At 43.4% G+C, this 14,876-nt stretch overlaps 1 protein-coding gene across 3 annotated transcripts in view; it reads right to left on the reverse strand.

Moving 5' to 3' along the window:
* dennd2b (DENN domain containing 2B) overlaps positions 1-14,876 on the reverse strand; it is a 59,059-nt gene that overhangs the window by 32,885 nt on the left and 11,298 nt on the right. For 2 of the 3 annotated variants that reach the window (XM_061670932.1, XM_061670933.1), the window contains exons 2-3: positions 7,450-7,548; positions 1,485-2,759 (exon numbers count right to left, since the gene is read on the reverse strand). In XM_061670932.1, coding sequence (XP_061526916.1) covers positions 1,485-2,759; positions 7,450-7,523 — 1,349 coding nt within the window. In that variant the 5' untranslated portion in view covers positions 7,524-7,548. Of the gene's footprint in view, positions 1-1,484; positions 2,760-3,957; positions 4,052-7,449; positions 7,549-14,876 lie in introns of those variants that run through there. The other variant, XM_061670934.1, reaches the window with a different exon arrangement.

The raw sequence follows: 14,876 nt of genomic DNA on the forward strand, positions 1-14,876 counted from the left end.
AGCTCGTGGCTTTTAAGCTTGGTCTGAAATTGGTCAAACCACAGGAATGTTAAACATAGTGCAAGGGATGAACGATTTCACATTAGGGACAATCTGAAAAAGCCCCACCCTCTCAAAAGACAACATCTGATCCTAAGAGGTAAGAAAAAAGTCCAGTCTCAGATTTCATAGGTTGTTCCCGAATAAACCGTGCTGCTTGTTTCAATTAAGTTGACAAATGTCTACATTTTCAAATGCAGTGTAAGTGAGAATAAGTGCAATTTGCAATTTGTATTTGAAGAACCGAGTACAAAGTCTGCAAATTCCTGACAAAACCCCCAGTATTGATGGTAAGCTCTATAATAGCAAGTGTAGCCAAACACTCTCAGCCACGCTAAAAAGCTGCAAGCTACTAGTTGCAAAAATGCCATAACATCATTGGAAACAAATCGCTCAAATCAATCAAGCGGAAAGTCCCTGTAAAGTAACAATAAATGTCTTCTAAATTAGACACACCACAGAGAAGAGTGTTGCTAATAACCCTGTCCAATTTTAATGATTTAAAAACAATTGCACATTATATTTAATGAGGCTCCAAACGCTGTGAGCGTGTCCACTGCATGCACTGAAACCACGCCCCACTCAACTGTCAATCAAATACCTCTCCTACGACCTGAAAAATGGATGCTACTTCGTCCAGCATTTTACTTATGCCTACACATACTGTCACTACAGTACGTGTTGGAGCCACGAAAACGTATCCATTTAAAGCCTCCGGTGGCCGGAGTATATCCAACTGGATCGTCGTGGGCCTTCTCCAAACTGCAACAACGAGGCGCTCTCAAGCTGTCATGCCAGCCCGAAGCCCCGGTCCACACGCTAGCTGTCAATTGTGACTCCCCTGGCGCTTCAGCCTTTCTCACCGTGACTTTCCTGCACTCGGGGCTGAAAAAAAAGCACTCTCGAGCGGCCAGACCAGCCCCAAGACCTGGTCCACGTTCTGGCTATCAAGTCAGACTTCTTTTTCTCTTTTTCCCCTTCTTTTCATCTCTTCATTTCAGCCTTTCTCACCACTGCACTCACAGCGGACGATGAGGCGCTCTAAAGCGGCCGTGCCAGTGGCCTATCCGACGGGAAAAAGTATTTTCGGGGTGTAGGCATAGCTAGCTAACTAACTGCACATTCCAGTTACGCCGGATAATCAAACAAACAAAGCCGCTCAAGCTCTCATATAGTGGGGGAGGAGAGGAGAGACTCATCTTGAACTCCAAAGTGCGTCAAGCGACACCGTTTTAGCCATCCCCCAAAAATCTGGAAAACCGAAATGATGAAAAACCGTGTAACGTCATATCACCACAATTGAGTACTACAGTTCTCAGTCTTCCCACCCGTTTTCAGCGATTACGTACAATGTATTTTGAAACAAATCTCGGAATTCCCTTTACAGGGTCTTTAAGGACATATGAGCGCACAGGAACGCAAATGCTAAAAGATCCTCATCTCACCTGTCTTGTGTTGGGCCGGAGGCGCTGCCCACCGACTTCGCCGCCCGTGTGGTGCTGGGTGCTGGGGTCGAGGGCAAGGGTGGGGGAGACTCACAGGCTGGATGGAGTCCATTCACCGATAACGTGCCCTTCTGCTCACGTTTGGCCTCGTACTCAAACGTTCGCTTGGGTTTCGGTAGGGGGTTGATGGGAGGTCCAGCAGATGTCTGTTGGCTGGCCGGTTCCGGGCTCACAGACCTGATTGAAGCCACGCTGAGCCTTTGTCTGTGTTTTGCAAACTTGTCAGGCACCAACACAGTATCTGGTTCCGTGGCCACAGAGCAAATACTACTGCGCTTGCTGGCGCATGTGCTGTCAAAGTCCTCGCCAATCACAAAAGATTTTTGTCTCGTCTTGTCTGAAGCGTAGCAGTTACTCAGATAGCGTGGAGGAGGTGGGCTAGGATTGTCCTTCAGGGCTTGCTCTATCTTTTGTATCCTGTTGAGGACCGCCGAGGTCTCCTTACGAGCAGACAGGGAGCGCACAAATGCCCCCGATGACTCAGTCTTACTTATCCTTTTCTGGAAGCGGCCTAAGCCGTCTTTGTCGGAAGCGCCTTCCTCTTCCTCGGTCTCTGTGTAAGAGCATTCTGAAAAAGCTGTGCTCATCCTGCGAATCGCCTTGAAGTCAAATGCTTTCTCGCTACAGGGGGAAGAGAGCAAGCTTGGGCAGCCCTCACTGCCTCCGATGCGCTCTCGTCCTGGCCTTTTATCCAAACACAAGCTCATCCTAGGTAGAGAGACCCTCCTGCATTCCCATTCTGAGATCTTTTTGCGGACTGTGGTGGGAAGAACACCCGATACTGGCCTGCTGACAGAAAGGGCGCGCTTGTGACCTTGGTTCGAGAGAGACCCCAGTGACAGTGTACTCCAACTCAGGGGTCGACCGTTCAGTCCCCCCGATGGAGGAACACCCCCTTGGTTCTCCTTTTGCTCCTGGGCGTCTTGACCTTCACAATACTCATTAGCTTGAGGCTTATAGATGGAGAGACGGTTGTCCAGGCAACTGATGCTCTTCGACTTTGTGAGCCGCCGTTGCGACTCAATATCACCTGTGAGGGATGGTCCACTGCCAAAGCTTGTGGTCTTGCTGTTCCAGCCAGCACGTACCAAAAACCGTCCGTCTGTCCTGAGGTACCTGCTCTGTTTCTGATAGTTCTTCCCGTCACCAGGTAGAGTTTGCTCACTCGGACTCTGGCCACCGGACAGAACAGGGCAAGGGGAAGCAGACTGGCACCTAAAAAGAGATAATGAAAAAGCAATTCAAGTATTTCTAATATTTTATTCACAAGAGAACTCAGTTGAGTGCCAAATACCATTGATAGATTAGGTAGACTTTTCCTTCCTTCTACTTGTGAGAAAGATTCAAGGACACAGAAAACTTTTTTCGAGATTCAAGAGTTTTAAAAGTTTGAATGGTTTGTAAGGGCACCATTTATGGAAATGATTGACTTTTTAATTGATTGTATAAAAATAGTTGTCTCTCCAGTGCCTACTCACCTACTGAGTGACATTACACAACAACAACATTTTATGAACTGTCCATTTCAGAAAACGTGTCTACGAACAGGCAGTTGTGAATTTCGCCCAGTTAGACTTAACAGTGTGGTTATTTGACCTACTACCACTCCACCATACCAAGGTTTGCACCCATGACTTGGCAGCTAGGCTGGGCAACGATCCGCAACATTCATGCGAAGACTGAAACACACCGTCAAAGTCAAAAGGTAAGCAGAACTCGAGTGAGTTTTGATGGAGCGGCACATCTACAATTGCTCGGTGAAGTAGTGAACAAGATTTGAAATAAGTTCCAATAAGACTACAGGTCAGATGCACTGGTTAGTAACTTTTACTTATTCTAATTTTAGCACTTTATTGCCTTCATTAGATGTTATGTACAGTCTGTATGTATGTATTTTTTATCTATGTTTTTTTTTTTTTTTTTGTCCTTTCTGAAACCTTGTATTATATGGATGTGCATATCTACTGTATGTTTGTTATTGCGTTGCATTGTATGTTTTTTGCTGTGGCTGAAGCGTGGGCGAAAGGCCCAGGACAAATTTCTCACCGTGAGACAAAGTTAATCTTGAATCTTGAATCGTGAACCCTTCCAGAAAGCTTTAGAAATCGTTTTTGCAGTTTGAGTTATGCTGGTAACAACATTCCTTACAAATACAGGCAAGTAATCAACCACAGATGTGGAAGAAGTCAATGAGCTACAGAATCAGTGAATCTAACATTTTCATTTCATTTCCAATATTTTTTTGAATAGTCACAGCAAACTCGTCAGCATCTGGAATTATGAGTGTGAAATACTATCCAAAATAAAACATTACAATGCCAGCATAGATTTATCCTGATCTCAATAGTTCAGTAGACCTCACACAGTAAACTACAGTATGTCAAAATGTAATCAAACGTATGATGGGTTTTACCTGTAAGCGTCCTTCTCGATCCTCTCCTGTCCAAAGCTGAATAGATCCTTGCAGTTAAGTGATACTAGATGCTTATTCCAATGCTGCCTGGGCCAGTCACTTTCTCACAATGCCACATTTTAGGCTTGTCAGAGAGACAAACTTTCCCTGTAGACAGAGCTCTTACCTCACACCTTACGACTCATAATTGTTAGGGAACGTTATCATGACTTGGGAGCTTGGTAAGCATTGCGAAAGTGGAGCCTTACGAGATCTGATGTCACAGCGTAGGGTAGAATAACAAGCAACGTGGGAGGAGGAAGCTGGGACCTGATGGACTGCGATCCAACAATACAGGTTGGGACAAATCTCTCCTCACACCTGTCTGCCCTTCCCTGGTTTCGATCCTCGTGCTCCAGGGTGGAAGACTTTTTAAACACATTGAAACCTGTCTGTTGCTTAAATGAGCTCTTGAAAAAGAAATCTACGTTTATACAATAAATCTCAGAAAATGCCTTGTCAGACCAAATCAATGCGAAATAATCTATAAATTGCCCTCTCCTTGATTATTTATTCTCATGATAATAAATAGTACGCATGACAAATTCGTTTGATGAAGACCACCATCAGATCCAACAGAAGACATGTTTGCATTAGAGTCAAAGGGGGATAAAAGAATGTATTTTAAAGTAAGTCGGACTGCGTTCTTGGAAACGTTCCAAACTAAACGACCAAATCACGTGGCTACCATGGGAAGCAACAGAGGAGCAGAAGCTAAATATTAATGGGGGTGTTTAAGAAGTAACCAGACACGTAGACTCACTCACATCTGTAGCGTTGATGATTAACTTCATCACGACGAAAATTTACCTTTTGGGTCCTTTAATTTGACGTTATTGTCTCATTTCACCACAGGAATGGGAACAATTTGGAGTTGTGTCCCAGAAACACAGAGACTGCTTAACAATCTGATGTCATCATCTTATGGGCATTAAGGAAAATATGAGCCGAACAAGGTGGCATATATGATATCAAGTCATTAATTTTCTATGCTGTTTATCATCACTAGGGTTGCATATGTTAAAAATAGGTACAGTTTGGTCACAGGCTTCATATACACTTTGACATCATTAACTCATTCACTGCCAGCCTTCCCAGTTAACATGGATAGTTGACTTCTAAAGCCGTCAATGGCAGTGAATGTGTTAAGGCTAACAATAACAAGTTACTTAGAGTACTTCCTCAGTACCAAGCAGAATGTTCACAAAATCTCAATTTATACTATAAAAGATCCATTTGTGTCATTGATTTTACCTGACTACAGTATTAAATTAATAAACTCAAACTATATGTACATATGTTTTTTCCGTGATCATTACATGCCTTCAAATGGCCAAGCTCTAACTACATACTGTATTTTCTTACAGAAATTCACAATATCCTATTTAGGATGCAAACTGCTTATTGTATTTGAAAAAGGTACACTGACATATCATCTACGTGAAAAGACTTTTGCTCTTTAAACACACAATTGAACTGAATAATTGACTAAGGCGCTGCGACTGATGTGAAAATCGACCAATTTTAAGGTTTTGATCAGGAAATTTGTGTTTACACACATGCACTAGTAAGTCACATGACTCAAATTCAACATTGCTAAGCAAACCTAAAATACAACATGACTCGGCACAATAATAGTGCGTGTACATTAAGCAACCACATCCTTTTACGGTCGCATATAATTACACCGAGTGTGGTTTGCCACCTCAAGTGAGCCAAACTTATAATCCAAGTACAGTGGAAACTCAGGTCAACTGAGGTCATACTGAACCATCATTTTTAGGAAACATATGCCTTTAAAGTTGCATGAAAAGGTTCAGCCCACCGTCATGCAGGACATTATTCAAAAGACTCAATATACTTCACTAGACCTTAGTGCGGCAAGAATTAAATTCTATGCCCATTTTTGTTTTAGTTTGGCTTTTTGCAAAAGTTATTCCAAAAAGTTACAGTTACATTTAGGCCTGTCACACAACAAGCAACGCGGCTAAACGCCACTGAACTGAAACACAGTGTGCAGCGTACCGCAACTAGTTTTCATGTTTTTTGCAATTCGAAATTTGAAAAGGAGGCGAACGGTGTTACAATGTCACAAATATAACAGCCAATCATAAATGTCGTCGTATCACATGAGCTTTCACAACAAAACGTTTTTGGGTATGAAGCAAGATCCAGCCGGCAAGCTGTACCAATACAGTATATTAAGTACAGTGGACAACAGCTATTTGCAGAGGATAGGGACCGGGCCGGACTGGAAATAGCGAAAATCTCTGGGTAATTGGCGCCCATTATAATTATAAAAATAGAATTTTTTTTATAGGCGGCACGGTGGACGCCTGGTTAGAGCGTCAGCCTCACAGTTCTGAGGAGCGGGGTTCGATCCCCGGCCCCGCCCGTGTGGAGTTTGCATGTTCTCCCCGTGCCTGCGTGGCTTTTCTCCGGGCACTCCGGTTTCCTCCCACATCCCAAAAACATGCGTGAGTCGGAGACTCTAAATTGCCCGTCGGTGTGACTGTGAGTGCGAATGGTTGTTTGTTTGTATGTGCCCTGCGATTGGCTGGCAACCAGTTGAGGGCGTACCCCGCCTCCTGCCCGATGACAGCCGGGATAGGCTCCGGCACGCTCCGCGACCCGCGTGCGGAGAAGCGGCTCAGAAAATGGATGGATGGATAAATTATTTATAATTTGTTTTTTAAACACAAAATAATCTTTAATACGCAACCATAAACTGCCAATAAGCATTTTCTGGGTTGGTTCCCACACAAAGAATAAATCAAACTGAAAAAAGATTTCGAAAAAATGTATTGATCACCAAGCATCCCAACATATTTGTGCTCAACCTTCAAGAATGATTGTTCATTTTGACAGACCAGGCTAAAAAGCCAACCAACAATGGCCCAAACTCAAACCCAAGACTCCGGCATGATAGACAAGTGGGCTAGCAAGGAGGTAAAACCCTCAAGTATGAGCATCAACTACAGGCATGTTTAATGGCCACAAGGAACACTGCTTTCACTGTAAGCTCCAATCGTTGTTTTTTTTTGCAAACCAAAACTCAGCCAGTATTCAAGCTGGTGTGATTGTTGACAGATTACATTTCACAGTTGTTGCCACCACTGTAACTTTATCTTTCTGTTTGAAAGAGCTTCAGAGTCTCGAGAAAATGGATGACAGGATGACGGACAAGCTAGGCAAGATATCCCGTATCGTTCCTGAAGCTTGTTTCTCTCGTCAGCTTGCGACATGCTAACACAAGCTGCAGCTTGCTACTGTTAATAGTTGGATGGGGCCCCTGTCCAGGATCCAGAGATTTGCAAGTCTTTATCATGATTGGCAGTTGTTACCTGTTGTTTCCCAGGAGTAAAACCGAATACTCGTAGCATCCCAAGAAGCAGTTCCAAAGACAGTTTTGAAATCATGAGAGCATGCCGAGGAATCCTAGGGATCACGAACCTGTCGGGGGGATCCCGTGGAGCTTTACCCCCTCCTGCATGAGGCACGGCCTTTGGACTCTTGTTGGCAGTCATGTTTGCCTGCAACCCGCCCACTCACCTAGTGGACAAACACAAAAGCATGTTCAGCATCTTCCTCCATTTTACAAACGATTGATAGGCCAAAACAAAATGTCTTACATTTGAATTCATTCGCTGCCAGATGTTTTATAAGCAGAGTTACACAATTTAGACCTAGTTTTTTTGTTTTTTTTTTGACCGAGACTAGTTTTTTAGTGAAAAGATACATGTCAAGCAGAACAGTGACTTTGACGTTTGAGTTTGTTTGTTTTTTTATTAGTGCTTTTGTGCAACCAAAAACAAGACTGAGATGAGATTTGGATTGCAAAATAACTTCTTTACAGATATGCATCTATGAAACACGCCATGAACGACACTGACTAACTGCGTGGCTCGAGTTGAAAATGACAAATGTACACATTTTTTAGGACATTACTATACCAGCTGCTATTTGCAAAAACTATAAGATACAGAATCCATCTCTGATGAAAGCTGAGTTCACAGTTGAACTTTGATGGCCAAATCCCACCAGATCACACGCGCACGTTACGTGCTTGTGAAAAAGACCCGAAAGGCCGAGCTCTCGATTTACCGGTAGATCTCCGTTCCTACCCTCATCTACAGGTACGGTGGTGACCGCATCGAGAGGAGCGAGATGAGTTGGGCGTCTGATAAGGATGCCGAGTGGACAAAAGTGGCCGGGGAGAGGGAAGTCTGGGCTTCTGCCCCCGAGACCCTGAAAAAGCGGAAGACAATGGAAGGATGGATGTTGTGTGCTGTGCGTTAACATACTTCACAGTGAGGGCAAAACAAAGCGGTTCTACTCTCAGACAAGAGGCCATTACTCATGGAAATCACATTTCCTAATGCCCAAGCGACTGTATGCAATGTGGAAAGCTCATAGCAATCGCTCTGCAGCACAATGAGGTCCAAAGGAGATCCTTAGAGATCAGAGATGGAGGATGGGAGGGCACTCGGTAGCATGTCATGTTTACAGGAAGTTGTTGTATGAAGAAGCCGACCAACCAGAAGTGCGGCTGAGTCCTATAGAGACACATGAGGAGAGCGGGAGCATTCCTGCTGTCAGCTATTTCCTGTGACGGCGGACCGTGCTCATGATTGGTTTCATAAGACCAATAGAACGGCGGGTTTAATGCGTGACGCTACGAAGGCGATAGAAAACTCGACACGGGCAAACGTGATGTTGAATAAAGGAATTTCGATGGACAAATGTGCAAGAACAAATTCTATACTGGCTGACAAGATGGCCCATTTTTTCATTCCTGTTAATGGGCTGTATCTTTGGCTTGATTTTCTGATGTCAGTTTAACAAATATATTAAGATGATAAAGACTTCCGATAAGTGCGCTACACACATTTTTAACGATGGTAGCTCTCGCACCTTTGTTATTTAAAGCTTGGAACATTGTTTGAATGACTTTGCTATTTTCCCTCCAAAAAAAAAACAAGTTACAATCAGTGGGTCACAGGGGCCCAGGATGGACCTTTCAGTATAAACAACAAGGCGTTAGCCAACTGACTTCCTGAGCTCTGATAGTATCTCCCCTCACAAAATCCCAGTGAGTAAACAACAAACCTCTGCAATTCTACTGCACTACCTTGCCATGTTATTACAGTCAGATAGACACACAAAATGAATATGAGACTCAGTCAACTGCAGTCGTATCAGTGGTTCTACACAAAGGATACAGAATAGATCCCACGGAGTATTGTTACACTGTCTGTCTCCATGCGTTGTTGCACCATTTCTTTTCAAATCCGTTGCATAAATACTCCACACCGTGGCATTTTGCATTATTGGTTGGCATTAAGCTAGCAGACATCCAAAGTTGTTTGCGGTTGTTTTAAATACGCAGCGTGGAATTCTCTTTGTTTGATGTTTCCTTTGACAGTAAAATCTTTTTTGGAAGAATATTTCACTCCATGCCAAACTGCTGCTTGTTGTGAAGTGAGTCGAGTTCGATTCGTGGCCATGGTCGAGCGCTCATATCTAACATTCAAGCGACTACTCATATCTCGAAAAATCCGGAAATGGTGTTGCTCATCGAGTCGAGGCACCACTGGAGTAGCGCAACAAAATGAACTTTTGAAATCATCCTGGAAGATCAAATTGTGGTTTGAAAATGTAAAAAGCATCAGCAGTAGCCTTTGCGGTGCCATCAATGAGGAAACAGGCAGGTTGAAGTGTTAGCGTCATGTTAATGTCTCATTTATTAAAAGATAATCGATTGAGGAAAACGTTTGTTGACCTATGTGGAGCAGAGACACTCGACCAAGGTGCCAAGTGCACCTCAACAGAACTTGGTCTCACACATCTTCCAATGCGACTGCATCACATATTTGCGAGACAGTACCCTCTCTCAATGTGGCCCCGATGTCATCAACAAGCGACCACTCAAAAAAGCACGCCCACTATCAATAAAACGGATCAGCACAAAATGGCACGACTGTGGAAAAGCAAAGAGAAACGGTCCGGTTTTGAGAAAGACGGATGAGTGTAATGAACAGAGGACAACTTGGAAAAATCCCCCAGCCATCATCGCAAGGACCTAGCAAAGCCATTTTAGCTTTTTTCCCAGGTCTTAGCCATGCTCACGTCTACAAGTGCTGGAGAGGCTCATGAGTTTCCCTCACCGTGGAGCTTATTCGGTCAGGAAAGAGGAGAACAAAGGTGTCTTTATGAAACAAACAGATATTGCATAGGAGAGCCCTTTGTCTTCAAAGGCAGGGTAGGAAAAAATGTCTTATCAGTTTTGCTTATGTGCGCAAATAAGTGCGTATAAGGCAGAGACTTAATTAAGTTGAATGTCTTTCAAAAGAGGGCCAAAGCGTCCTTGACCCTGTCACGTTTGGCAGATCATCTGATATGCAGTTCGCCGCCCAACATGCAAGAATGTACTAATATTTGCCCAATCCATCAGGCTGCTGCTGCCGCCGCGACGCTGAGATATTTCAAAGACTGTTTTCATAGACTGGAAGAAACAAAAGAGAGGGATGAAAACACATCATCAAACTCCATGAAAGGGCAGTACGACCTTTCAACAATTTAATGACGATATGATAAGTCAACATTTCATGAATCAGGCTTTTTATTTTCATCTTGAAAAACAAACAGAAGGACACAGCAGCCACTACGAAGGCTTAAAATACCTGCCCTTACTTAAATACCTCCCCTCACTTGTGTCCAGCTACTCAACTCTTCAGACTAATCTGATCTTCTGTTTCTGCTGATCAGCAACCTGTCCTCAATCTTTCCAAAAAAAAAAAAAAACACATAGCTGTGTGAAGGAGACCAAGACTCAGTGGGAAAAGGAATAATTCAAATGCTCGGCTATTTCCAGATCTAACCACACATTAGCCAGCTAGGACTTCAGCCCTCAATCTGATCCACACCGTTGTTAAAGTAGCTCGGAGATCAACAAGAATTGTCAGACACAGACAGTAGACAGTGATACTTTGTTAGAATGTTTTCTCTGTGATACTCAACCATGGACAGATTACATTAGGGACAGACCCAATGAACCTATTTGTAAATTTTCTGAACATTAAGAATTTGCTTGATCATGTGGCTAATTGTAACATCTTAAAGCCATTGAGTCTTAAATGGATAGTCCTAAAACATTTTGAACGCTTTACTGACTCAACAGTCTTGGGCTTGTTTCCACTGCACGATACCTACATGGCTCTAGTACTGTAGGTTCTACTTGCCTCTAGGGCCGCAACGATGAATCGAATAATTTGATTCCAAAAAAAAGTTCAAGCAAAATCTGCCTCGAAGCTTCACAGAGATCCTTTTTCCACAAAGAGTCATCTTAGTGCAGTCGCACGCACCAGTCCGTGTAGACATAAGTTGGCACAACACCGGCGGGCTTGGAGGAAAGAGTCCATAAAAGACAAAGAACATCAAAAGCTTGGGATGATTTTACAATTTACAAGGAAGATCAAATGCTATTTGTACCACAGCAGAAGGTCTACGATCGTCAACACGAGGTAATTGATCAATTTTAGCTAAATTAATATAGCCTACCATCGCTCGTGAGAACGTATTGTTATACAAGTGGTCAAGAACAGACACAGCCGCCGGTGCACTTTCAACAACTTTCGTGAGCAAACGGTACGAAAACAAACACAGCCAGCCAACTCTGCACTACCATTCTCTGACACCCACGTCACTCGCCAGCCCAAGCCCCGCCTTTTAAAGCCATACACACTCAAAGTCACAGATACTACAGCAGAACGTGAGTATGGCAAACCCAAGTGGGCAAAAATAATAAACATGCACACTATGTGTTTCATAATGTGAACTAGATTTTTATCTGATAACTCAATTACTCAATGAGATTATTGGTAGGACACTCGATTCTAAAACTACTCTATAGCTGCAGCCCTACTTGCCTATTTTTGGAGTCGTTTCCCCTTTTTAAAAAAAAAAAAAACTGCTTCAGGAGTCACATCAGCTACCAAACAACCTAATTTAATAATCTCTCAGCATGGAGTAGTCGTTCACAGTAAGTAGACCGAGTGTAATACTGCGGCATTGTCATTTCGTCAATTTCGTCTCGTCAATTGTTACAATGACGTCATGATTATGACCCTGCATATGAAAGAGCAATGGTATTTGACAGTGTAAATGCTGGGTCGATACCATGCAGTGGAAGAAGGGCATTAGTCCAACGCCCCTCCGATGTTCATGTTGAAGCGTTTACAGTACACATCAACTTTGTAGGACAGACTTACGACAGAAGGGTTAGTCTGTCCGTAGCCTGTGTCTCTTGAGGGCGGTTTAAAGCTCTGACAACTTCTATCATCTCTACATGTCAAAGAGAAAACAACCACGGTTGACCTTACTGAGGGTTGCATATAATCATTCCTATATAATTACCCACGTGGAACATATGCTTTTCCTTTTTAGCTTTAACAGTGGAGTCATGGTGTTTTTGTAATTGTGGCAGAAGGGAAAACCCCTCTGAGTAACCTAGATATGAGCATGCACAGCTGCAGAGGCAGGCATGTGGAAAACAGGCTTTTATCCATCTTTGCTGCGGGGGGCGGGGGGAGGGTCAAAGACTGTGTGTCATCTGACCTCGGAAACACAGTCTTTGACTTTTCCAAGGACATTAAGTGGATAAGAGGAATTTTTGTTGCTGTCTGGAAGTCTGAGTTCAGCTGGTCGACTGAAAAGAATGACAGAAATTTGGTGGCTGACATTTCTCCATACGTTACCGTTCTACCAGAAACCTCGGGAAAACTTGACTGCAACTGCACATGTTCTTCCGTCAATAAGATTTCTGTTGATGGCCTGTTGTCTTTACCATTGTGATGGGTTGAACAATTACATTTTGTGATACCCAGAGAGCTGTTACTGAACGGAAATACCAAATTGTTAGCCTAATAGCATCGTCGCCTAAGTCATTTTTAAATTGCTGTCACAATATCAATTAAAAATACCAATGTGTTTGCTTAACATGTTTTTTTTTTACCTAATTCCTGTGCAAATTCTCAGTCATCCAGATCACATTAATCTGTAAAAATGTTGAATCGAGGCAACTGGACTCTACTTGTTTGAATAATAATAATAATAATAATAATAATAATAATAGTACTTGTTGTTTTTATTTTGTTTGTTTCCCAAAATTTTTCAAAAACGGCAATGGCAATTATGCTATCAGGCTAACAACGTTAAGAAATCAACAGGGGACTACAACACATCAGAGCATAACATTGTGATCAGCAAATGCCACGCAAATAAATAGGCAGTCTGTGAGGAATGGCATCAAAGCAATCTGATTGGAAGATGGGTAAGCACTTGAATGCGATGCCACGGCTTATCTGCCACATCGAGGCTTTTCTGTCCGTTATGAGCCTCGGATGTCGGACTTGAAAAGGTCCGATAATTCGGAAGCATTTGGGCAGAGAATAGGAACAGCGCAACCTAAACAAATAAACTTCACAGAATATTCTTTGAGTTCAAAAGTGTTGTGCGAGGGCGCTGCTATGAAGCACAAGAAACACAAGACAACAGCATTATTGTGACTGCTTGACTGAGAATTCAAATAAGCTGCCCGTCATCCAAAATGTGGGTGAAAAATGCCTCAGTTCAGGCGATACCAAAGAATTCACTCGCATGTTTTGCCTTTTTTTTGGGCAGTTTTGTGAAATAATCCAACAGAGAGGCCAGAAAGGTTAAAGGGGGAGTTTGCAGTTGCTGTTTTGAAGAAACCATCACCAGGCGTGACCGACGAGGTGTCAATCACACTCAAAGCCAGTCACGGCACACCCCTGCAGCCTCACGCTGGCCTGTTAGCTTGGGCTTCAGGAGCTTGACTGAAACTATTTAGGAATATCCATCTTTTTGAAAATGAAAAAAGAAATGGCCATCCCTCATTTGCTAACAACTGCGCATAAGACTTGCAAACGATAACATTAAGGGCTCTATTTCCGTGACTGGCGTAAATCCGGCGTGACACGTGGCGTAACTGAGCGTAGCCATGTAAGACTCGATGTTGGTCATTTCGTGGACCAGCGCGTCTAAAAGAGGGACGTCTGCGCTGTTGGGGGGGTGATCACAGCCGACTTCAATATTTTCCAATCAAAGCTGCTCCTATCATTCCCTTTAAATGGGTCACACTGGCAGCGCACTTACAGACCCCCGATTGTTCGTGTGCCCCTCCATACCAGCCAGTGACATGCTTTAAAAAATTTAAGAATGATAATAATCATCATTTGTTCAAAGAATTGGTTGCTACAATGATTCAGAGGGTTTGATGTCCACTTTTCACATATTTATGAATGGACAAAAATCTGACATCCACCACACGTGTTCCTGCAGGTCAGAATCTGACTGCCTGTGCCTGAACCGAATTCATCAAAACCGCGTGAGGTTTACTTCATTGCGCCGGTACGCCCAGCGTGACGCAGGCCGGTCTGCCAAATTGGCAACATGCACAGCGAACCTTGCACTTGCACGAAAGTCGACATTCGATGCGCCGGTTTTTGCGCTCCGTCACGGATCCGCCATCTACGAAAATAGAGTCCTTATTTTTACAGTAGCACTCTATTACGAATAGGTCATGCTACCAGTGTAGCAGCCGTGGCTAACATCAGCTTGTTTACAGTGCTAATGCTAACTTTGTATGACCAGTACTAGCGCTGCTATTTTGTTGAAGCGCGACAGCGTTCTCTGTGACTATTCATCTCGACTACGGACTTTTTGTTTGAGAATCGCGCTCGTGCACGTCAGCGAGGTGCGCAGCTTCGGGCAGAGACTCAAGGAGGGGGAGGGATTAGTTTAGTGAGACTACGTCCATATCTTGCTTGTGGTTTTGAAACTGCAAACTCTTCCTTGAA

The sequence above is a fragment of the Phycodurus eques genome, chromosome 2, assembly GCF_024500275.1.
Source record: "Phycodurus eques isolate BA_2022a chromosome 2, UOR_Pequ_1.1, whole genome shotgun sequence".
Lineage (NCBI taxonomy): Eukaryota > Metazoa > Chordata > Actinopteri > Syngnathiformes > Syngnathidae > Phycodurus > Phycodurus eques.